Source organism: Balaenoptera physalus (genome assembly GCF_965194825.1).
Source record: "Balaenoptera physalus genome assembly, chromosome: 11".
In the NCBI taxonomy this organism is placed as follows: domain Eukaryota; kingdom Metazoa; phylum Chordata; class Mammalia; order Artiodactyla; family Balaenopteridae; genus Balaenoptera; species Balaenoptera physalus.
Window position 1 is genome coordinate 20,224,650 of NC_138896.1, and position 25,184 is coordinate 20,249,833.

Sequence of the window (25,184 nt, forward strand, 5' to 3'; positions counted from 1 at the left end):
ATTACTCTTGTTTTATAGAGAAAGAGACTAAGGATCAGAGGGGTCAGGTGACTTGCCCCAGGTCGGCAGTGTCCACCCAGCTCTCCACCGCCAAAGCAGGGCTTATCCTTCCCAGGAGGCCACAAGGCGGAGCCTCTACCCAGCCTTGGGAGTAAAGTCTGATAAGTCTTTCCAACCCCTTCCATCATGTGAGGTTCTATTTAAAAAGACAGGTGTCTATGAACCAGGAAGTGGGCCCTCACTAGATACCAAATCTGCCAGCGCCTGGATCTTGGACTTTCCAGTCTCCAGAAGTTTGAGAAATAAATTTCTGTTGTTTATAAACCCCCTCCCCCCAAAAAGGTTTTCCATTCAAAACCATTAAAATCCACCTGTTACAAAAGAGCACACACATCCTCAGAGTCCATCCTGAGATCTAGTTTCTAATTGTGCTATTGCGCTGGGTATCTCCCAAATTTAATTCCAAGCCACAGTCTTTCCGGAAAAGCTGTAAATCATCAATTTTAATGTCATATGGGACGGTAATTGTGGTGATGCTGGAGCAGAAAAAGAGAGATCCAGGACTTGTCACTGTGTTTCGTCAGACCTGGGTTACATGGACAGACATTTCTGTTCAAGGGAATTTTACTTTCTTGAGCTACAACTGGGTTACCTAGACTGGATAGATATTTTCAGTCAGATAGACAAACACAAAACATATGTAAGCATTTGTATTTCTATAGCACCAAGGTGACTTACATCATTTATGATCTTGCAGACATGAGTAAAGATATCTCTCCACCCAAAGATGTCTAACTTGTCCCTTCCTACACATGTGAGTGTCCTCCCACTGGCGCAGTCCTCAATTTGAAGCAGTGTCACCTCTTTGTCTCATCAGCTTACTAGCTCTAGTCTCAAAATGGTTCACCAACTGATCTCCCTGCCTCCGAACCGGGATGCTATCAGATCACTCTTCCTAAAACATGTGTGGTGTTCACAAAAGTCTTTAACTTCTTGATGCTTCTTTGTCTGCCTCTCTAAAATAATAATAATATTAATACCCAGACGCTGCCCTCTGAGGGGTATTGTGTGTACAGAGGGTAACATCTGCCAACTACTAATACACAGAAGTGTGACTTATAACTACTTTAAATGGCAGCATCACATTAAGTAGTCAAGTGTCCTTAAGTAAGAAACCATCATACCCAGTTCGTCTCCAAGTTCTTGCAATTCAACCTCCTTTATATTTCTAGAATCTGAATTCTCAATCCCCACTGTCATTCATCAGTCCTTCTGAGATTATTGTAATGATTTTCAAACTGTACTCCAGGATCGACATTCCTGTCTCCCTTCCCACCACACAGACATACAACCTAACCTCTCCAGTGCACATCTGATCATGTCTCTGTTCCTTGTTAGACTCCTTCACCAGGTTCCCCATTCTTAAGGATAAAATCCAAGCCATGTGGAGTGGCACACAGTGGTGTTCACTGTCTGGTTCCCACTGCCCACCCCCCACAATACACCCGCCTCAGTCCCCTACAATGAACTGCAACCTGTCATCTCAGCATCTTTCCATCTTTGCTGGTGGGTGTCTACTCATACTTCAAAACTTTGCTTCATAGTCTCATCCAGTAGTCATTTTCCAACTCCCATCTGTATCCCATTGCCTCCAGAACATACATGTACCATAACATTTATCATTCTGTATTACCATTGTTTTTCTCTTCCAACTCTGAAGACAGTCATTTCATCTCTAGTTCTCCAGCATCTAGCACATGCTGCTCAATAAATGAATGAATGAATGATGAACAGCATTGATCAAAAGAAATTATATTTTAACCTTAGGCCAATCTTTCTGGAAATATTTGGAAGATGAGGGACAGCTAAGTAATATCAACAAGAAGGTAATAAAGAAGGAAACATATCAGCAAAAGGACATATTAAGTGACTAGACACATACAGATATGTCATCAGAGGACAAAGAACTTCAAAGTGAAAACAGTCAGGTTTTAATGATGAGTCACATGAAGCCCAGAGAAGTCAAAAAAATTGGTCCTAATAAGTGGTAGTAGGAAAGACCCTAAATTTCATGTACACCATTTCCCCTACTGTACTCTGCTGCCTCAATGGATGAGAAATTATGGCCAGTACTTACAGGATTTCGTCATAAAAACTTATCTCAAGGACTGGTTTCTTTACTATCCAACAAATTTACAGGTAAGTGTAGTCTCAGAGTAGAAAGACATATGCATTCCCCATCTGCATGTGGGCAGTCCCTGACCTTTGTTCACAAAATGCTCCAGGTACTGGTCATAAAGTGATCAGCAATGAAGCAGATGGTACTGGTACTTGCTCATAAAAACACTATTAATGTTAGGGGCTGAGTCACTTTGTGATCAAATAGATGCTCTATACAATTGACAGAATCTTATAAAAGCAAAATTAAAACATCTAAAAGATTTTAACATTTAAAATAATAAAACTATGCTTCAAATACTACCAAATGGATTAATTGTATATTTTTGTTTTTTCAAGGGGTTGTGTATTATATAAGATGTGCACATATATTTGTTGTATCACAAATATGACCTAAATAAATATGTAGCTTTAATTAACATGACTGAGGTGTTAAGAATAACTGTTAGCTTTTTTGTTGTTGTTTTTTTGATTTTTAAGATTTACTTAGATCCAATTTTTGGACTTTTTTTGGTGAACAGCTCTATGAATTTTAACACATGTATAGATTTGTGCTACTACTAAAATCAGGATACAGAGCACTTCTCTCTGCTCTATATTCTGTTCTCTCAAAACTCCCCCATGTTGGCCCTTTTTAGTCAAACCCTCCCTTCCCCTCAGCCTAACCTCTGGCAACCACTGACTTTTTTCTCCATCCCAATAGTTTTGCCTTTCTCAGAATGTCATATAAGTGGAATCACAATATATAATCTTTTGAGACTGACTTCTTTCACTCAGCACGATACCTTTGAGATTCAACCAGGTTGTTGTGTATATCAATAGTTATTTATTTTTTATTGTATTCCATGGTGTGGATATACCACGGTTTGTTTATCCATTCACCTGTTGCAGGACATTTGAGTTGATTCGGTAATTATGACTAGAACTACTATTAATATTTGTGTACAGTTTTGTGTGAATAAAAGTTTAGCTTCTCTAGGGTAAATACCCATGAATGGAATTTCTGGGTCGTATGATAAATGTATATTTAAAGCAACAGCCATACTGCTTTCCAGATAGCTGTATCATTTTGAATTCTCAACAGCAATGTCTGAGAGGTCCTATTGCTCTGTATCTTTGCCATAACTGGATAGTGTTAATCTTTCAAAATTTTATTAACTTTAATTCTTATTTCATTGTGGTTTTAATCTGCATTCTCTAATGACTAGTGATATGGGCACGTCATTTCTTATGCTCATTTGCATCAATATATCTTCTTTGGTGGAGTATCTGTTCAAAATGTTTTGCCCATTTATTATTGAGTTCTTTGTTTCCTTACACTGATTTTTGAAAGTTCATTATATATTCTAGATACAAATTGTTAATGAGATATATGATTTGCAAACTTTTTCTCATGGTCTGTAGTTTATCATTTCATTCTCTTAGCAGTGTCTTTCACAGAGCAAAAATTTTAATTTTGATAAAGCCCAATTTATTAAAATTTTCACTTATGGATTGTGCTTTTGGTGTCCTAAGAAGTCTTTGCTTAACCCAAGGTCATGAAGATTTTCTCCTATATTTTCCTCTAAAAATTTCATACTTTTACATTTACATTTCGATCTATGACCTATTTTGACTTATTTTTTGGTATACAGTGCAGGGTCTACTATATTGAGGTTCAGTTTTTGCATATGAATGTCCAATTAATTGCTCAACATTCAATAACATTTATTGAAAAGACTATCTTTTCTCCACTGATTTGTTTTTGTACCTTTGTCAAAAATCAAATGGCTATATTTGGGTGGCTCTGTTTTTGGACTCTATTCCATTAATCTATGTGTTTATCCCTTCATCAATATCATGCTGTCTTGATTACTGGAGCTTTATAGCAAGTCTTACAATTGGGTAGTGTGGTCCCTCCACAAGTTTCCCTCTAGTGTCATTTCCCTTTTATCCAAATAACTTTCTTTGGCATTTCTTTTAAAGTAGGTCTTCTTATAATGAATTGCCTTAGTTTTCCTTCATCTGGGAAGGTTTTTATTTTACCCTCACTCCTGAAGGATATTTTCACTGGATATAGAGTCTATCTTGACCATTCTTTTCTTTAAACAATTTAAAAATACTATCTTACCACCTTCTAGTCTCCATGGTTTATGACTAGAAATCCAGTTACTTGAAGTTTTCCATATGAACAATGCATTCTTTTCTCTGCTTGTATTTCTGTTTTTCCACAGATACAGCCCATCTCTCTACCTCTCTAATACACCTGAGTCTGGGGTACAATTCCATTTTTAACCTCTCAGGCAGAGAACCCTTTGTGGGTCCGATGCAAAAAATTATTTCCTTCTCACATTTTAGGTAATAGATTAAGTCACTTCAAATGTCCATTATCTTGTCTGGTTCATCTTCTCTAGTTAAACCTTAGACCGTAGATCATCCCAAAGGATGCTTAACTTATCTACATTCAGACTACATGCTTTGACATGGAACATTTAACATGAAGCCAATTTAGGAAATTCTCTGAGTTTTTAAAAAAATTCAAGTTCCATAATACTTCCTCACTGGCCTGACTTTAATACTCTCCACAGTGTCATGTGGCAAATATAGCTATCGATTTTGTACTTTTTACTTGAGTGACCCATAACTAAGAACATGAAAGTGATAGAACAACCCACTGTTTTCACCTTTTCAGACTCTCCTGGATTTATCTTAGACATGCTTTCTCTTTATATCTTTTAACAGATGCTCACCACTGTCCAAAGCAGTGTGGTATGCAAAATACCACCACAGTCTAATCCCTTAGTTCTTGGGTATTTCCACGTAGTGTGATGTGAGAGCTGGAAATGGCAGCAGAATCTCTTCTCTTTTTCCATTGCTCTAAGGACAGATTGTTGTTCAGCCAGAAGGCATAACAGTTGCTAAAATACTGAAATAGTTCTATGCCAGTTGGTTCAAAGCTGCTTCCCTGAGTGCCCTCTTTGCTGTCCCAGGCACCTGACCCTCCCCTGGGGCCTCCTAGCTCTCTCTCAATTCAGTCAACTAAAGGATTAAAGTTTGAGAGAGCAGAGCCTCCAGGACCTGATCCAGCACTACCTGTTATCTGTTCTGATTGCTTGGTGTCTATGCCATACTGATTCTTAACTACACTGAATCTTAGTGCATTTAAGTGAAACCTTTGTGCCATGTCTACATTGGTTGACACTGAGAAGTTTATTTTTGTTGCATTAACTGTCATTTCGCTCTAGATCAAGATTGAGTGTGAGACACACCTATTCACTGATAACTAGTATTTTCTTTAGAAAACTGAAGGGTTTGGGGGAAATTGAAGGGAAGTTTTCCAGGGCCATCAACTTCTAGTAATATTGGAGTAGCTCATTCCCCTGGTTCTGTATCATTGTCACTTGACACAGACAACCCTTCCCTGGTTCACTAAGTCCTTCATTTGCTGTCTACCTCCATTAATTCCACTGTACCTACTCCATCTTCCATCCTTCATAGTTAAGTGAGCATAAACATTCTAAGTCAGGAATATTTTACTTGAAATAATCCAACAAAACAACATCAATGAATCAGACATATAAAGTAATGAAAGGAGGTATCACTACCACTATTTGCAGATGATTTAAAGAAAATCAGCTGAAAACTATTCCAAACAATTAAAACAACTACTACTTAGGAAATATAATTATAGAAAAGACTGCATTTGCAATAGCAACCAAAAGAAAAAGTGAAAATATCTAGGAATAAACATAACCAGAAGTGTGTGAGTCTTATATAAAGAAAACTTTAACAAGCCACTGAATGACACAAAAGAAAACCTATACAAATGAAAAGACATGCCTTGTTTTTGGACTAAATAACAAAATGATATCATTTATACTAAACTAATTTATATAGTTAATGTGATTGCAATATAAATAATAAGTGTTCTCATAGTTTGGCCCTAGCAGGTCTACTCAAAATCTCAAAAGGACACTAACAATATTGCAAATGTTTAGTTTGGCTTTAGTAATTCATAAGAAATTTTGGATCACAGGGTCCATGTTTTGAGAGAAAAGGAAAAGCACTTCCCCAGCACAGGCACCTGACAGTAGTAAAGTCCAAAGAAGGACAATCCAATCTAAAAACAGTAGTTAAGCTGAACTAAAACCAATGTTTCTTAAATTTGAAGTTTCTCCTGTTTGAGAAACATTTTATTAAAAGTTAACTGCTAAATCTTTAATGATGACTTGGTATCAAAGTGACCAAAAAAGAACCATAAGTGTGAATATTCACATTTATGAAATCTTGTGCAATACCCAGTATTAAGATTGTCATTCATTTGACCATTAAAATGAAAACTCAATAATTTAAACATTCTCAGAGAAAACTCATTGACCTCCAAAAATACACTTGAAAAACAAGATCTAGAAGTTATGTCGCTGCAAGAGAAGTCCTTTTAGATACTCAAAAATGAGAAAATAACTTGATAATCATACAGTCTCTATTCTGAGAGGTAGTGTGGTATAGAGAAAATAGCTTTAGAGCTAGGCATACCAGGATTCATTTCTCACCTCCAGTGTTTCCAGCGGGGTGACTTCAAGCAAGTCCCTTAGCCTCTCTGAGTTTCAGATTCCCTAACTTAAACAGGCATAATAACACCTACCTTACAGTGTCATTGGAAGACTAAATGATTAAAAGCCCCAGTTCAATTCCTAGTGTATACTGAATACATATCAGTTGCCTTCATTCTTTCCAGGATCCTTCTGGACAAAATCTATCTGAATTAACTCTAGCTGTCAAGCATGGCTCTCTGTTCCCAGGTAGCTTGTTAAATAAGCTCCAGACTCCTACTAATTACTTTTTCTCATTTCATGTTGTATTCACAGCTAAATCATTCATCCCAGCATACATTAACTCATGTGTAAATATGTTATGCAAAACGTCCAGCCATACTTGTCTGATGGGTGAGATTCCACAAAATACCCAGCAAAAGGGCAATAAATTCGGGGTTGTAGGTCCTTCACCAGCCGAGCCTTGTAGTTCAGGAGTTTCTTCCTTTCTGTTTTAATGAATTGGGCTTTCCATTCCTCTGGAATAACAGGGTTTGGATTAGAATTTCCTCTGTTCAGAAATCACAGGAAAACAAGAGTTCTAGTAGATTAGAAGGCTTTCAGGAGATAAAAATTGACAGCTGACTAATGCAGACATAGAGCAAAGCTCCTTGTCTTTAGTGGCTTTATTTTGCAAATTTCAGTTGGTTACTAGGAAAATGTTCCCAAACCAGCCAGAGACACTGAACCCTCTCCTTGTTAATGGCAATTCATTTGGACCCTAGCTGAATAAACTGCGTGGCATGTGTAGTTGTATCTTGCATGCATGCATATTTTAAGGGCACTGTAATTCTTGTAATGCTTAACTCTCTACTAACATGGAAATGGCTTTGCTATTTGGATGGATTATAAAAGCAAAGCATGTTCATTACACCCAGGCGATGCACAGTGGTCAAGGGCGTGGATATTGGAGTCAGTTAAGACTTAGGATCAAAATGCAGCTCCACCACTTAAATTCTTTAAGTCTGTTTTCTCCTCTGTAAAATAGAATCATGTTGCCTACCTCACAGGTTGTTCATTTGTTCGTTTGCTCGTTCGTTCATTTGATTGATATTTATTGAGCACCTACTATGTGCCAGACGTAGTTCTAGGCACTGAGAATACAGTGGTGAACAAGATAAAGCAGGTCCCTGCTCTTATGGAACATTCATTCTAGTGAAAGAAGCAAATAAGGAATAAGGAAATAAGTTCATTTCAAAGAGTGATGAGCTAGGAAGAAAGTAAAACAGGGCCACGGGATGGAGAGTGGCTGGGGTGATGAGGTGTGGGGTGGAGGGGCATATTAGGGCAGTTAATGAAGATGACATTGGAATCACAGAACACAGACAGAGACATAGAAGTTGTCGACCACGTGGAGGTCAAAGGCAATAGCACTCCAGGCAGCGGAAACAGCACATACAAAGGTCCAGGGCACAGATGGACTTGGTGTATTGGGTCTGAGGAACAAAAAGCAGGCCAGTATGGGCTGACACTGGTCAAGCAATGGGGATACAGGCAGTAAAGGAAGTTGAAATTAGGCAGGGCCCAGAGCATGTGGGGTACCATGTCAGGGAACTGCTCCTACTGTTACTGCTATGAAAATCTGATAAACACAGACAAGGATACAGAAAAAAATAAGTTATCCATAAGGTAGACATAACCACTATTAACACTTTGGTATATTCTAGACCTTTTTAAATGTATGTGTGTGTGCGCCTGCACATACACACACACACACACACACACACACACATACTCACATAAGAATGGAGTTATGCTAGCTACCCTTTCGTAGGTATATGTCACCTCCCCAGTCACACTGTTAACCCCGTAATGACAGCACCTCCCCTCTATCTCTCACTGGTGACTCATTCTGGGAGGCAATGACCACAGACTCAGAGAAGAAAGGAAGGAACTGGACAGGCTTTCCTCATACTGCAAGTAGGGCATTTCTGCCACATTGCTAAACAGAGATCACTTACAGAAAATATTAATTTATTAAGTGGACATATATTGAGAACTTACAGTGCTAGAAATGCTTACATACTGAGCAAAAGTAGGAACAAAATATACCACTTACACGCCCTCCCCCATCCCAACCCTAGCACCACCCTTAGATCCAGAGCAGAAGAGCTTCTGCCTTGGACCCCACATTTTTTTCAAGCTTTGAGATATAACTGATATATAATATTACCTATAAAGTTAAAGGTATACACCAGGATGGGTTCATTACATGCATGTATGGCTAAATGATTACCACGATAAGGCTGGTTAACCTCCATCACCTCACATATTACCATTTTGTGTGTGTGATGAGAACATGTAAGATCTACCCTCTTAGCAACTTTTAAGTATACAGCACGGTACTGTTAACTATAGTCATCGTGCTGTACGTTACATCCCCAGAACTTACTCACCTTATAACTAGAAGTCTGTACTCTTTGACCACTATTTCCCCGGCCCCCAGAAACCTCATACTTTAGAGGGGCTTCCTTTGCCTCATCCCTCCCCTGTATGGGCATTCCACAAGTCCAAGGGGATGTGCCCACCTCGAGTTGCCCACACCCTATTCTGAACCACATTCCAAGAGCATTTAAGCCTGGATTACCAATGTCAGACTCTTCCTGTTCTGCTCTACAGTCTACATCAGGAATCAAATTGATCCAAATGATTCTTTTTCTTGACTTTTCCTGAGATGCCCCCTAATCTCCTTAGTGTTTCCTTCATGCTCCATCAGCATATTCTGAGCTGGAAACTTTAGCTTGTGTATCTGTGATTTGCAAGTCTGGTTTCCCAAAAAGATTGTAAGCTTCTTGTGGGGAAGGATCATGTCTTAATTATCTCTGTATTGATTCACACAGCATTTAGCAAAGCGCCATGCCTGCTCCTTGGCATCACTTTGATATCAAGTATTACCAGTAAATTTTCCACCACTGAAAGTCATCGGAAAGCCTGATGCCCCTCCGGCAAAATCACTCATCATTAGATCAACCTTCATAGGCAGCCTTCCCCCATTGGGTCTGGTGCAATCCACTGTATTGAGTATTTTATGACCTGTGGAAAAATAAAGTGGCATCAATACTCAAGGTGAAATCTTGAAAACCACAGTTTGAAATCCCAGGTCAACAAAGTCTTCCATGTAAGTCTGTATAATCTGACTCATTCAATTATAGAAGAGTTGCTTATGTCCAAGGAAAAGAGAGAGTAAGATTTCAAAATCTAAACTCTTCAATAGCACATTTTGAACTTTCAAGTGAATAAGCTCATCCTGTCTGATTGGTGGGTTCTGGGTGAGGAGAGTTAGCTTGATTCCACTCTGGATCGTAGAAAGACTACTTTCCTCGGCCAGCTATCTTCAGATGTTGAGCCCAAAGGATGCAGGGGAAAGAGTAATCAAATCAACACAAATCTCTCAACCCCCTGGAAATTCTATTCAATGATTGTTGGCGTAAAGCCATCTTCTCACATGAAAGGCAGAAGTGTACGATTACGTTACATCATAATATTTCAAGATGAAAGTAAAACACTTATTCAATAAAGGCAGTTTTGAATAAGTTACTATAGGTGAAATATAGAATATCTGTTGCCTTATGAAAAAAAATCTTTGCACCTGTCACTACATCGAGCACATTACTGCTAATTTGTTCTCTGTAAGATTATCTGAATGACACCCCCTTTTCCTAAGACAGGGATAGAATATATTATATTCTATGGAAAATGAAGATGGAAGAAGAAGATGAACATAGGATGAAATTTTGGATAGCTCTTATTATCCTTCTTACCAAGAATATTTTTCATTTTTCACTGTTAATGAGAATAAGAAAATACCTTTGTATTCCACGATAATGCAAGTGTCCATCTCAGGATGAACACCATCCATCAAGATCATGAATCGAAGATTTTTGTCTACCTGGAATTTTAACAATAAAACCAGTAACTGTTTATGTCAGTTTGGCTTTTAATTCAATATTGAAGAAATTGTCATCTCTTCTGGAAAGAAATCCCTTTTATTCAGAACTGGATTTATTACCCAGTAGAATCATACCATTGATAAATGGAGAGAAAAGCCACCTTTTATTTTAGCTCAAATAGAGATCTACACAGTGCTATGTATTTACACAGTACTATGTACAGAAAAAGTAGGCCATTGTTTCTTTAGTGTTTAAAGCGACTACCTCGCCTAAAATTTACCCCAGAAAGCATAACTGAAAAGTGTGGAAAGAACACAGATATCTGACCTGCTGCCATATTCCAAATGGCACTACATTGATATTAGTCAACTGGACACCACTCTGCTTCAGATTCCAAAAGACAGGTCTTTCCGTGTTTCCGACATAAATGGGAATATCTGGTCTTCTTCCAGCAACCTTCTTCAGTGTGGGGTAACTAGGATCAGAAGAATTCGAAGGTTGAAAGGGGAAAAAATAGAATCATCTAGTATAAGAGACAGTCTGCTCCTTACACCAACATGTTGACCAAGAAGAAAGGTACTGGGCTTCCCTGGTGGCGCAGTGGTTGAGAATCTGCCTGCCAATGCAGGGGACACGGGTTCGAGCCCTGGTCTGGGAAGATCCCACATGCCGCGGAGCAACTGGGCCCGTGAGCCACAACTGCTGAGCCTGCGCGTCTGGAGCCTGTGCTCCGCAACAAGAGAGGCCGCGATAGTGAGAGGCCCGCGCACCGCGATGAAGAGTGGCCCCCACTTGCAACAACTAGAGAAAGCCCTCGCACAGAAACGAAGACCCAACACAGCAAAAATAAATAAATAAATAAATAAACTTGAAAAAAGGCTACAAGCAAAATTATAAAAAAAAAAAAAAAAAAAAGAAGAAAGGTACTGAAAAAACCAGACTCTCCGCAGAGTCCAAAAGAAGAGTTTTTTCTCAAGGTTGACTGTAACAATGAGGGGAATTTCCTAGGAGGTTTCTCTTTATTGTGAGAACATACCATATACCACAGTGTGTATATCAAACCAGGAGTGCAAATTCCATCTTCCACACTGATGCTGCTTTGAACAAAGGTAGTTCTAACAGAAGTTGCAGAGTGGAAAAGTCCTGCTGAAGAGGTTTCTGGTAGGTGAAGGTCTCCATGATCTTCATTTTTTCTCATCCCTCAACTAGCAGCTCCCAATAAGAGAAAGGTCTTGGCCATTAAACAAGGAGAACCTGTGAGCTGCCCATCACTGGAGACAGTTTTTCAACCATCAAAGGTTGATAGTCACACTGTGGTATAAAGAATGAGTTCTTTGTCCTTTAGGAGAGTTGGTTAGCAGGTAGGCAAGACAGTAAAATTTAGTGTAGAGGAAAATGACATTCACCATCTGTAGTAATCCCAACTCAGTACACCATTAACCATCCAAGCATTTTTTTAGTACCTACATAGATTGTCAATTCTCATTTCTGAGCATTCATTACATAAAAGAATTATATACCACTGTGGGATATGGTAAAACATGAATAATAAACAAATAAATGGCTGTTTAGATATCTATTATATATCAGTCATGGTGCTAGGCAATTTCACATGTTATTTTATTTGATTCTCACCAAAAAACCCTCTAATTTTTTGTTTGCTTTTAATAAATGAGGACACATATTCAGAAATACATGACTAACAGATAGTAAATTGGTATTCAAATTCAGGTTTTCTGATCCTAAACTTAGTGCTTCTTCTATTAGAAGACAATTTGAGATTGACATGTACACACTGCTATATTTTAAATGGATAACCAACAAGGACCTACTGTACAGCACAGGGAACTCTGCTCAATATTATGTAACAACTTAAATGGGAAAAGAATTTGAAAAAGAATAGATACATGTATATGTATAAATGAATCACTTTGCTGTACACCTGAAACAAGCACAACATTGTTAATCAACTATACTCCAATATAAAATAAAAGATTCAAAAAAAAAAAAAGAAGGCAATTCCAACTTTAATGAATGTGCTATCTGGTTTAAGAATCAGACTTGTGCATAGAGTATAATGTCAGGGGAAATAAGATATTTAATAATAAGAAAATTATAAACAAAATCAGCATATCAGCACTTATTAACTTCACTAATATTCAAGTTCCAGAACTATATTAAATAAGTAGAATCCAGAGGAAAAAAATCAGTAGGTTTTCTTCTCTAAAAACAAAGGATTCAAAAAATCAAGGATTCTTTGAACACGTCTTCAGTCTCTGGGTTAACCACTTAAATCTTCTACTTTAAAGGACTTTAGGAGTTAGGATAAGTTATTCTAAAATGGATGTTTATTGCTTTGCGATTTTTAAATTGTTGACAATTCTTACTGGCATCTATTAATAATATCATCCATTAAGATACTCATATATTTACATAATAAATCACATTTCTTTGACTAAAGACTGTTTTCTAGCCCAGAACTTCTGCTGCCAGTGTCCTTGTCCTCACGGTGAGCCACAGCCACCCCCCGCCTCTGCAGGAAACCCTCCAACACCAGCAGGTATGTAGTTCTGACAACAAAGCATCACGAAGGCTTCACAAACTGGCCAAGTCCTGTGTCTTGGAAGTGGAACTCTAAGGATCTGGGGCCCCATCGTGATTTGGTTGGTGAGTTGGGAACAGCCATCCGAAATAGGAACATACGCTATGGACTCTATCACTCACTCTTAGAATGGTTCCATCCTCTCTACCTATGTGATAAGAAAAACGGCTTCAAAACACAGCATTTTATCCGTGCAAAAACAATGCCAGAGCTATATGATCTTGTTAGCAGGACCTTGAAGAAGGGCAACATGGTCTGCCGGACCCTGAAGAGGATTTGGCATCTGGCAGATTTGTATTTGAATCCTGGCTCTTGTTATTTACAAGCCTTAAACAGGTACAAACCTGACTTGATTTGGTCTGATGGAGAGTGGGAATGTCCTGATACTTATTGGAACTCTACAGATTTTCTTGCTTGGCTCTACAATGATAGGCCAGTTAAGAATGTGGTCATAGTAAATGACCTGTGGGGTCATTTACTGTCGCCATGGAGGATACTACAACTGTCAAGATAAATTCAGGCCAGAGACCTTGCCAGATCACAAGTGGGAGATGTGCACCTCAACAGACAAGCTGTCCTGGGGCTATCGTCACGACATGGCAATGGGTGACATCACAAGTGAATCTCGAATCATTTCGGAACTGATTCAGACAGTAAGTTTGGGAGGCAACTATCTTCTCAACATTGGACCAACTAAAGATGGACTGATTGCTCCCATCTTCCAAGAAAGGCTTCTTGCTGTTGGGGAGTGGCTGAGCATCAGTGGGGAGGCTATCTGTGCCTCCAAACCATGGAGGGTACAATCTGAAACAAACACGACCTCTGTGTGGTATACCTCAAAAGGATCACCTTTTTATGCCATTTTCCTGCACTGGCCAGAAGATGGAATCTTAAGCCTTAAATCCCCCATAACTACTTCGACTACAGAGTTAACAAAGCTGGGAATCGAAAACGATCTGAAGTGGTCCACAAATCCAGATAAAGGTCTCCTCATGTACCTGTCCCAGTTACCACCGTCTGCTCTTCCGACTGAGTTTGCTTGGACTGTAAAGCTGACAGGAGTTCAACAAGAAAGGGACACTGCCTACACTTTGACTTTCCTCTTATAGTACCATCACGGTAATAACTACTCTTGTCTACTCAGACATCTCTTTTCCAACGCATTTTAATAAAAGGAATGGATTATGTTACGCTGATGTCTCACAGGATCAAAGATCTGAGATCCATTGCTAGCATCTCTCTCTCTGATCAGCAGAAGGGATTGAACAGTTAAGCCCATCCTAACTTTGGGAATTATCTACGATGGAAACTTCACTCCATTCTGTGTTTCATAACCTGCTTGTTGACTCAAATGACTTCAGATCAAGAATAAGCCAAGTCATCCTGTTGCCTATGGGAGGAGCTGAAAAGGATTTGGCAAAATCCACCACATGCTATTTATTTAGCATCAAATGTGAGCAATTACCCCCACCTACCCCCAGGAGCAAGAGATACTGGAGGGGAAGGAAAATGCTTCCTAGGCTGCTAACAGTCAGCTTTTTAGAAGTTTCCAAAGCAAACTAACAGCTCTGAAATTCAGTCTATTTGCAGTGATACTATGAAGAAAATGAATGTGATTCTGTCCTGCTTTCTTTAATACAATCAAATAAATAAATTTGTACATCAAATTATTTTCTACCAAAAAAAAAAAAAAAAAAAGACTGTTTTCTAAAGCACATTGGCCTTTCCCCCTTGTTTTTGTAAATAAAGGAGGTTTTATTCAGTAAATCAAGGTCAGACAAGAGGACTGGGGACAAATGACTTTGGTGTTTATTAGTTGACTAGGTAAGAGTCAGAATGTAAGGGTCTATTCTATATCAGAGAAATAAACTCAAAGGAGTGAAAATTATGTTTTGGTAACTTTCAGTAATAAACTATTCACAATACACTACACAACCAATGCACTGTGATACTACAGTAGAGGACCAGTGTTTTAATGCCTGGCAACTTTGCCCACACAATTCCCTGAAATTAAAATGAAACTGGTTTTCAGGACAGTGGTTGAGAAATAACTGGGCTAAGTGACTTGAAAAGTTCTTATCTTCCCTATAAGTCAGGACTTTCCCATAGAATGTCCCTCATCAGGACCTTAGGCAACGGCATCTTGTGACAGGTACTATAAAGCAATCACCTGGTTTACTGTTCTCTCTATACAAGCTATATAAAATTAGTACCACACAATACTGTTATTACACAATGCATGAACCCAGGCTTCTCATAATTCTGCAGTTGTACGTGTTTGGTTCCAGAAGCTTGTATGGAACAAAGGTATTGCGCAGTAGACAAGTCGATTTTTAATTGTGGCACCACAATATCCCAGTGGGTGATGTTCAGTTTTTAAGTGTGTTGCAGCTAATTTGTTACTAAAGCAGTTAATTACTTGTTTTTAAACCGTTTCCTTAAAAAAAAGAGAGAACATACTCGTGCCTTAGAGATCTCATATGCTTTCAATAGAAAAGTCAAGGGTCCAGTCAACCAGCAAACAACATATTTTCCCTCACCATGGACATTTCGATCAAAGTATGTCCTTCATGTGAATTTTGTCATGTAAAGTCACAGAAAAAAAATACGGTGAAGTTGCTTCATTTTAGAACACTGTGGGCACTGCTAGATGTTTACACTGGCAGCCCAGCAGTCGTGACACAAACTTCTGAATAAGCATGAACAAACAGGACCCTGAAATGACCCCAGGGGATTGGGAACATGACCCTGCCTCTTCTGGTAACAGTTCATTCACAAATGTGTGTGGTTTTGTAAATCCAAGTTCCTCTTTCTCCCTCCTTTTTGATTGCCTGGGTTAAGGAAGTTTCAGTTCCTATCCTTAGTATCACATGGCTCTGGTTTCAATGAAGGATGAAGTGGACCCAGGGTTCAAAAGCTGGGAGTTCAGTGTTGTTGAAATGCTACGAATCAGGAGTTGGCAAACCACAGTGACCTGCTGCTGTAAGCTAGGAATACCTTTTACCCTCTTAAATGGCTGAAAAGGAAATCAGAAGGGCAATCCTATTTGGTGACACATGAAAATTTTATGATATTCACATGTCATTGTCCATAAATGAGGTTTATTAGAAGACAATCAGGCTGATTCAGGACCGTTTATGGCTCCTTTGTGCTACAACAGCAGAACTGTGTCACTGCAACACCAACCATATGGCTTGTGAAGCCAAAAATAAACACCCTGGCCCTTTATAGGAAACGTGTGCTGATTCCTACCATAAATGTTGAACTAAAAAAGGGAGTCAACATTAATAATCCTTAAACCTAGACTTTCACCAAGTACCCTGAGGGTGGGAAGTGAGAGGGTGGAGGGTTATTAACCCCTGTCCTCCTTCCCACAATAGCTCCTTTCGCATTCCCAGTGGTATAAAGCGTGAAAGCACTTTAAAAATTATGCTATGCAAATGTAAGCATTTATCTAAATTAGTCCTCTTATCATCAGCCCAACTGAATCTACCTCAAAATGAGCAGTGATTGCACAAGAACCTGAAAACCAGCGATGCCTTTACTGCAGCATTTTCTTCAGAGTTGAGTGCTCAGACTTCATTACCTCAGATGGTCTGAGTGCATGTGACTGATGTAAATTAGGTCCGCTTGGTACAGCCTCTCCAGCCAGTCAGTTGGAGGCTCATGTAGTAACCACCATCCTCGGGCAAAAGCAGGACCGATTAACCAAGGGTCAAACACCATCCTCTTGTCTCCCAGCTTGAGGTCCATGCAGGCATGAGTCAGGTATGTTATCTGTCGGAAGACAGTGAGATTCAGATTATTAAATCATTACCAGCCAGCAAAAATGAACTCGGCTGCTTAGCTGACAAGTCACATTGGAGAACTTGGCTCCTAAGTATGTTCAGTGAAACAGGGTGCAAGTGAGACCCAGCAGGAGTGTTTATATAGAATACAACTCTCAGCACAGGTCACTAGTTTAGTAGCCTAGAAATGTTCATGGTGGGTTTTAGGTGTCAAACCAATTGATTTACCCAGCTCTACTCTCTTTAAATTAGCTCCTAAATATTTATTTACAGTCTGCACTGCAGAATAGCGTTTGCGGCCAGTCCTTCAAAGCACAATTTACAAGGAAGGGCAATTAGAGATGTTATGGCAGACACTTGGGGATTTAAATGCTGGAGTGGCTGGGAATAGGTACACGAATGAAAGATTCCTGGTGGGTTTAAGGCAGGAGATAGATGGGCCCCAGGCTGAGCAGCTGAACTTTGTCGCCTGTGGACAGATACTCCAAGACAAAGATAATAGCAGGAGCAGAGAGGAGCTGAGTCCTGCCCAGATAAAAGATAAAGAGACCACATATACCTCATTCTCGAGGTCAAGGAGACCTTCCTGACTACACATGCGCAGAAAGGCTCCTCGAGGGCCAAAAAGGGAGGGGGCGCCACCCCACAGTAGGTGATGTCAACCTTCCCATAGGCCTCTGCACTAGAATCCATCTTGGCTAAGAGATGCAGACGCACACAGGGGAGGACCCTGAGTTATAACCAAATATGGACTCAGAGCCAGGCAAAGCAAGATGATTGGCCAGAGGAAACCCAGAAGAAATGCCCCATATAAGTGATTTAAACTACCACGAAGGGACAACTATCTCTCTCTGAGCCCACCCATGTGTGTCTATTCACACGTACATTTTTCCTCCTAATAAACACTTTACTTGTTTCACTACTTTTCGTCTCTTTGTTGAAATTCATTTCTACAAAGCAGACAAGCCAAGGCCTTGTCACTGGCCCTCACGGTCTAGTGGTGAGGATTCAGTGCTCTCACTGCCGTGGCCTGGCTTCAATCTCTGGTCGGGGAACTGAGATTCTGCTTCAAGACGCTGCAGGCTGAGGCCACCCGAGATTGGGTTGGCATAGCCATGCAGCCTGGCTAAACAGGCTTGTAAGGCTTTCTCTTCTAAATTACCTGCTGACTCACTCAGGATGTCAGGGTCCTCTGAGAATGGCTATAAACAATGACTTAGAGACTGGCATAGACTAGAGGATTCTAAATCAATCCCTCACTTCCTTCCCCTGATCTGGCATATCCACAGGAAAAAGGAAAACACCAGGAGCAGAGATAAGGTAACAGAAACTCCAGCGTGAAAAGCCAATAAAGAGGGTAAGGAGAGGTCAAGAAATCAGGGCTTCCCTGGTGGCGCAGTGGTTAAGAATCCTCCTGCCGATGCAGGGGACATGGGTTCAAGCCCTGGTCCGGGAAGATCCCACATGCCGCGAAGGAACTAAGCCCGTGTGCCACAACTACTGAGCCCACGCGCCTAGAGCCCGTGCTCCGCAACAAGAGAAGCGACCGCAATGAGAAGCCCGCGCACCACAGCGAAGAGTAGCCCTTGCTCTCTGCAACTAGAGAAAAACCCACGCGCAGCAACGAAGACCCAACGCAGCCAAAAATAAATAAATAAATTTATAAAAAAAAAAAAAAGAAATCAAATTCAGGTGATTATGCCTACTCTATATAGGTTCCCATTTGTTTCCTCAAAAAAGCAACAGCCCATTTTCTCAAATGAAAAGATTCTCAAATACTCCAGAAAAATTAATTTTTGATTGTTTACCTCTCTCAAACTATCAAAGTGTTTTTCTCTGGAGGAAACTCTCTTCTAAAGGTAGGAAAATGCACAAGAAGGTTTGTAAAGTTCTCAGGGCAATGTGCAGAAATATACAACTGGCCATTTTACCTGATAGCGATTTGGTATCAAGGGCAATTTCTGAACTTCCACCAATAGTTTTGCATGACTCTCCTTTGGGACCTCCACTAAAAGTTTTTTTGTTTTATTTTGTTTTTTTCTGGATGTATTTCCTTGTAATCCCTGCCAAGTTCTGGGGGTTCCTAAAAAATTTGCTCAAGAGTTCAGAATAACTATATTATATGTCCTAATCAGCCACCTCCAAGAATATTCAAGGTAATACAGGATGTAAATATATATATAAGAGGAAATCTTAGTTCTATTTTTGTTTTTAAGATTATCACAATTTAATGTTTCCTTACCTGCACTTCCCCGAAAGCCAAATCTTCAGGAGATCTGGGCTCTGAATCCCAGGGGTTAGGAGGATTCAGTTCTAGAAACAAAAGTCCATTTTCTTCATTCTTTTCCACAACTAGAACCAAAGGGGAACAAATCTGGATTAACAACAATAACAAAATGACTTTTAAAAAGCATCACTGAAATGGAAATGCATGGCTCAGGTACACAGAGTACAAAAATCAAAGGAAAATAAAAACAAAAGGCAATGCTCATTTGGGTCAAGCAATATCTACTGAGATGAAGGCTGAAGACCATCACCCATTCATTTCTTTTTTTTTTTTAATTTAAAATTTATTGTAATGGGGTCTGCACAAAAGGAGGGGGTGAAGGGTGGGGAACATGCAGGGGACACAGGAACACGATGACATGGCCAGGGCCACAGCTTCTGTCGTGGGGGGAGGGATGAAAAGAAAAGGCCAGGGCTGGAGCTGGGGTGGAAGAGGGAAGGGGGAGACACTGTGGCTGCATTCCCCCCACCCCCAGGGAGCACCTCTAGTCCCTGGATCCCCCCATTTACCCTGGCCCCCTAAGATTCCATCTCTTGCCCTACCTCTGGCCCTAGTGGCTCCTTCTTTTGCTCCCCTTGACTTGTTTTCCCCTGACAGATTCTCAAGCAGGATGATGTTTAGGGCCTGACCCCAAACAACCCCACCTTAGGAAGGTACAAACTGTGCCTTCCCTGCTTCTGCCCCTTCTCAAATCTCACCTTTCCCCCTCTCTGGGACAGAATCTTTGATTTCCTTCCTTCCTCTCCTCCCTCCTCCTGGAAAAAACAAAAAGCACCAACTCCCCAGGGAGGGCCAGTAGACAGTAGGGGGACACTGAAAGGAGGAGAGGAAGAAGGACCATCGAGGGAAAGGCTCACAAATCCCTGGAAGGGCAGGTCAGGGGGTTACAGAGAGGAGAGGGGGTGAGGGCAGGGGCCGCTCCTGTCCTCTGCCACCCCTGCCCACCGTCCAGGGGGCTTCAACACGACTGAGGGGCCAGGTGTGCATATGGGGTCAGGTCTGATAGGGAGAAGTGAGGAGCAGGAGAAACAAATCGTTAAAACCTAGCAAATTCCCCTAAGAAAACATTTCTTCCTCCTTTCCTTCTGGAGGCTCCTTGGTTGGTGGGGCAAGTAGTGAGGAGTTGGTGGGAAGAGACAGGGGAAGAGGAGATGGTACCGAGGGACTTTCCTCCATTCTCCCCTCTCCCCCTCACCAACTTGGAGCTCACCAGGGCTGGGAGGGAAGTGGCTGAGAGCTCACACGCACCCCCTCGGCCCCCGAAAGGGAGCCACAGCTCTGGAAGGCGCTGCCGCCACCATTGGACAGGCCTCACCTGTACCTGGTGGGTGCGGGGGTCCCCCTCAGCTGGTGGGCTGTGGCCGGGGAGGCGTCTCCGGGACAGGGGCGTCGCCCCCCCCCCATGGGTCCGCATGTGGCCGGCCAGCTGGGCAGGGTCTCGCAGTGCACGCTGCACAGCTTGCACAGGATGAGGTCAACCCGTATGCTGCTGTGGTGAAGCCTTTGTTGCAGAGCTCACGGACGTGGTGAAGGCCCTGGCTATGCACCTTCATGTGGTCCGAAATATAAGCTGAGCTCAACATCTTGCCACACACATGACCCGGCACCTTATCTTCGTGTCGTACTGTGTGGACCCGCACTCGATCCTTGAACTTCGTAGCAAAAGCTGCCTCGCAGTTCTCACATCCGAAGGGCCGGTCTGTTGAGTGCACTCGTCTGACGTGACTGTTGAGGTGATCCCGCCGGGGGAAGCTCTTGCCACAGTGGGAGCAGCTGTAGGGCTTGTGCACTGCGCCGTCGTGTGAGCACACGTGGTAGCTCCTGCGGTCCTTCTGTCGGTTCCGGGGGTAGACGTCGCGGAAGGCCTCGCCGCACATCTCGCAGGCGTGGTTCTTCTGGATGCGCTTTCCACGGCACCCACGGCACCCGCGGCCACTGCAGCCGCTCGGCCGCCGGCTCTGCTCAGCTGGGGCACGTTCAGGAGGCTCAGGGGCACCATGGTGGGCATCTTCATAGCACCCGAGGGGACCCGGCCGGCTTTGGCTCCCGCGTGGATGGCGTCGTGCCTCCGGAGGCTGTAGCCGTTCTTGAACTCCTTGGCGCACAGGGCGCAGAGGTAGGGCCCCTTGCTCTATGCTGCTTCTCCAAGGCAGATGCGACTGGGGCCACGGCGACCGTCGCGGTTGGGGCAACGACGGCAGTGGCCGCAGCTGCAGCGATGGTGGCGGCAGAGACAGGGGGCGCGGCCTCGGCGGCGGGCGCCGACACCGGCAGGGGCGGCGGAGGGGGCGCCGGGGGCTGCTTCAGAACTGCTGTGTCCACAGTGGAGGCGGCGGCCGGGGCCGGGGTCGCAGCAGCAACGGCGGCGGCCGCGGCGGACTCCTGGGCGGCGGCGAGAACCGGGAGGAAGTCACCCTGGAGGCGCTCCGCCGCCGGGGCCTGGGGCGTGGGTGGGGGCGCCGGCGCGGCCTGGAATGGACTCTGGGTGCAGCCCTGGGAGGCAAAGAAGCCGGGCTGGAGCTCAACCCCGACCTGCGAGGGGTTCTGGGCGTGACCCTGAGGTGGGAGGAAGGAGTTCGAGAGGCCGCCCCCCACCCCCGGCAGTCCAGGCCCAGCACGGGGAAGGGGGGCGCAGCACCGTACAAGGGAACACGGGGAACATGGCCTCCGCTACGGCGGGGCTCAGCGGGGGCCGGGGGCGCGGGCTGCGCCGAATGCATGGCCGGCGGGCCGCTCTGCCGCCCTCGCAAGCCGGCGGGCTGGAGGGAGGGAGGGAAGGAGGGCGCCTGACGGGGCCGTGGAGCGCGGCGGTGATAGCGGTGGCGACGCCCCCTGGATGGGGGCGGGAGGCCCCGCGGGGCGGGAGGCGGGGGGCCGGGGGCGCAGGCGGCGGCAGTTGGAGCCTGGACGGGCGGGTGGGGGGAGCGAGGGAACAGCCTCCGCCCCAGCTGCGCAGCTCGCCCAGCCGGCGCCTCGGGGAGGGCGCCCCATTCATTTTTTTCTTCATATTACACTTAAGGAACTCATGAGATCTCAAGTGTGTCAGGGACACAGCCACACACCAGCAGCTTCATTACCATCAAATGAATGATTGCTAGAGATGAGTTCAAGGTGCTAGGGGAGTATCCAGGAAGGAGTACCTAGTTTGGTTCTAAGAGTCAAAGCCGATTTCAAGTAGGAGGTAATGCTCCAGATAGACTTGAAAGATGAGGTATCTGGGCCCAACAAAAGAAATATGATGATGTGAAGCAAACAGGGTGAGACAACAGCATGTGTAAAGGCATAGAGGCACGAGAGAGCTTGATATGCACAAAGTGACTACTCATTTATGACCGAGGAAAATGGTGTCTGAGCCAGGCCAGGATAGACAGGTAGGTCAGAGAAGGTCATGAAGGACCCTAGATTCCCTGCTAAGGAGGAGTTTGGATTTTATCTTGTGGCAATGAGGGGTCAATGATGAATTTTAAGCAATTGTAGCAGACGTGCTGGTGGCTTGCACAAAATCTATTTTCTCCTTCTTCTTTACTATTAGCATCTAATTTTTTTTTTTTAAGGAGTGGTGATACACCTATCTAAAGATCATGATTTCCCAGACCCCCTAGCAATTATGAGTGGCCATAGCTCTACGTACAGTTTATATAGTTCTGCCCAGTGAGATGTGAGCAGAAGTGTACTAGTGGGACTTCCAGGAACACATTTATTTTCCTGACAAAGAGGGACAAACTAAACGGATCTGGACTGTTCACCCTTCATCTTCCCCCCGCCCCTTGTGTGAAACTTGGTTGCCATGCTTGGAGGAGCAGGAGCCATCTTGAGACCCTGAGGAAAAAAGTCAGATACTAAAGATGACAGAATGGGAAGACAGAAGGAACTTGGCTCCTTGATTAACCAAAGCCGTAATGCCCAAGACTGCCTGCTTTCCAACTTCTTGCGATGTAAGAAAACCTCAGATATGATTGGGCCACTCTTATTTGCGTTTTCTATTACAATGGCTGAAAGCAATACCTAAATGCTATAGCAAGGGAGTATTAAAATCAGAACTTCATTTTAGGAAGACCACTGTGAGACACATGGAGAGGATCAATTGGAGGGAGGCGGGACCATATTTGAGAGCCCTCCCCTTGTTTTGGGAGGCCATCAGCAAACCACTGATGGACATGCACTCAGGAGAAAGATGGCCTGTTTGGAGCCCTCACTCTCCCACTTAATAGCTTAATAGCTGGATGACCTTGGACAACTTACTTGACTTCTCCATTCTTCACTGTTTTTATCTATAACCCTAGCCACCTCCAAGGACAGTCATCCTAATAAATGCCAGCAATTTTACTAACTGCTCAATGAAAGCAAATGAGGTCCTAGACCAAAGCAGTCCCTGTGGAAATGGCATCATTGCCCTGCCCTCAAAGCCAAGCATTTTCCTACTTTCTTCAAAGCATATAAAAAAAAATGTTTTGCCTACATTTTCCAAATGAATAATTATACTCACTATAAGACAACTGCTAATGGAAGAAACTGAGGTAAAAATTACCCCTAAAATGAAAAATGGTGCATTTTTTAATATTCCCTAATAGTTGAAAACAAAAACTTATATATGCTGTCAAATTTCAATTTTCATGGTCAACTTGAGGGACTGTAATAAAGAAGAGGTGAAAACTTAAAGAATTACCTCCCCTAAAGTCTGTTTTGCTCTCTCACTGCCCTAGCTTCACCCTCGTGGCTACGTATTCTCCCTCTCTGCCCCTGACAACACTGATAACACATTTAGACGATCTCCTTGGAAAGCTCTCCTCAGTATCAGCACTGCCCACTACCTTGCTTCATCTGGGACTCAGTTGTCACATTATCAGACAGGGCCTTCTGACCACTCCATCTCAAAGAGCACTCTCCAGCCCTCTACCCTCATTTTTTTCTTCCCAGCCCTATTGTCACTGGACGTATTGTATATTGTTTGCTTATGGTCTGTCTCCCCTATAAGACTATGAGCTCTGTGAGAGCTGGCATCGTGGTTTGTTTGATGCTCTGTCAGTAGTGTGCCAAGAACGTTGCCTGACTCACAACTGGCATTTGTTAAATATCTGTTGAGTTAATTGATTAATTAATGGTCATCATTCCATGTCTCCCAAGACTCTCTTGGGGTGCACAGCCCCCTCTCCCAACCCAGGCACTGCTCCTGCCCAGACTGGGCACCTCATGTTGGGAAATTTAGGTATAAGATTATCTCAACAAAAGCCCCAAATAAAGTATATTACTTTTTCATTTTTAAAAGAGCATTTTAAAAGCTAGAAACATGATCGCACCAGATAGCTTCAGTTGGTCCCTACAAACCCCCTCTTCTCTACCTGTCTCCACCCTTGTCCACCTACTGTCTCCTTCAGGAGGTTGACTTAGCTGGACCACATCAAAGGGCTCCCACACTCTCCTCCTTTTAGGTGAGTTTGGCTATTGGGAAGCTCCAGGGTGAGATGGTAAGAGAACTCAGTGAGGTTGGGTCGCTTATACCTCTGCCTCTTTCCCTGTAAGGTCACCTTGAACTAGTTATGTTCTGGGCATGGACAGAGGTCACTGCTCATCTCATAGAAGCCAATTCTTTATGACTCTCTCTTCTTCCAGATTCTGGAAACTGCTCCCCCCTCATCCCTTTGGGCCTAAAGACGGATAATTTGGTTGTTATCAACTCCAGGTTACTCCACCTTCCCTGTGATTCTCCCACATCCACACCTTATAAAATATCCTTTGATGAAAACACGCTCTACAAATTATCCCAGTTTGAGGGTGCCATCTTTTTTCCTTTTGTGAATGTAACTAATACAGTAATTAAGAATCACTATCCTGAAACCCCAAATTCAGAAGAGTGATTACCTCTGGGGG

The 25,184-nt window shown here is 42.7% G+C and overlaps 1 protein-coding gene and 2 pseudogenes across 11 annotated transcripts in view; 1 reads left to right on the forward strand and 2 right to left on the reverse strand.

The window, feature by feature from the left end:
- LOC309637823 (cytidine monophosphate-N-acetylneuraminic acid hydroxylase) overlaps positions 1–25,184 on the reverse strand; it is a 285,683-nt gene that overhangs the window by 17,786 nt on the left and 242,713 nt on the right. For all 9 annotated transcript variants that reach the window (XR_014250836.1, XM_082413025.1, XM_082413030.1 and 6 more), the window contains 6 exons: positions 19,272–19,381; positions 16,828–17,018; positions 10,967–11,114; positions 10,557–10,638; positions 9,645–9,782; positions 7,093–7,228 (listed from right to left, as the gene is read on the reverse strand). Coding sequence is in view for 8 of the 9 variants with exons in the window: in XM_082413025.1 (XP_082269151.1) it covers positions 7,093–7,228; positions 9,645–9,782; positions 10,557–10,638; positions 10,967–11,114; positions 16,828–17,018; positions 19,272–19,381 (805 nt within the window). In the remaining variant the exon portion in view is untranslated. The remainder of the gene's footprint in view (positions 1–7,092; positions 7,229–9,644; positions 9,783–10,556; positions 10,639–10,966; positions 11,115–16,827; positions 17,019–19,271; positions 19,382–25,184) is intronic.
- LOC309637833 (tissue alpha-L-fucosidase pseudogene) lies at positions 13,183–14,365 on the forward strand (annotated as a pseudogene). The gene has a single exon. The product of its transcript is annotated as a tissue alpha-L-fucosidase pseudogene (transcript).
- Positions 19,393–22,155, reverse strand: LOC309637831 (myc-associated zinc finger protein pseudogene; annotated as a pseudogene). The gene has a single exon. The product of its transcript is annotated as a myc-associated zinc finger protein pseudogene (transcript).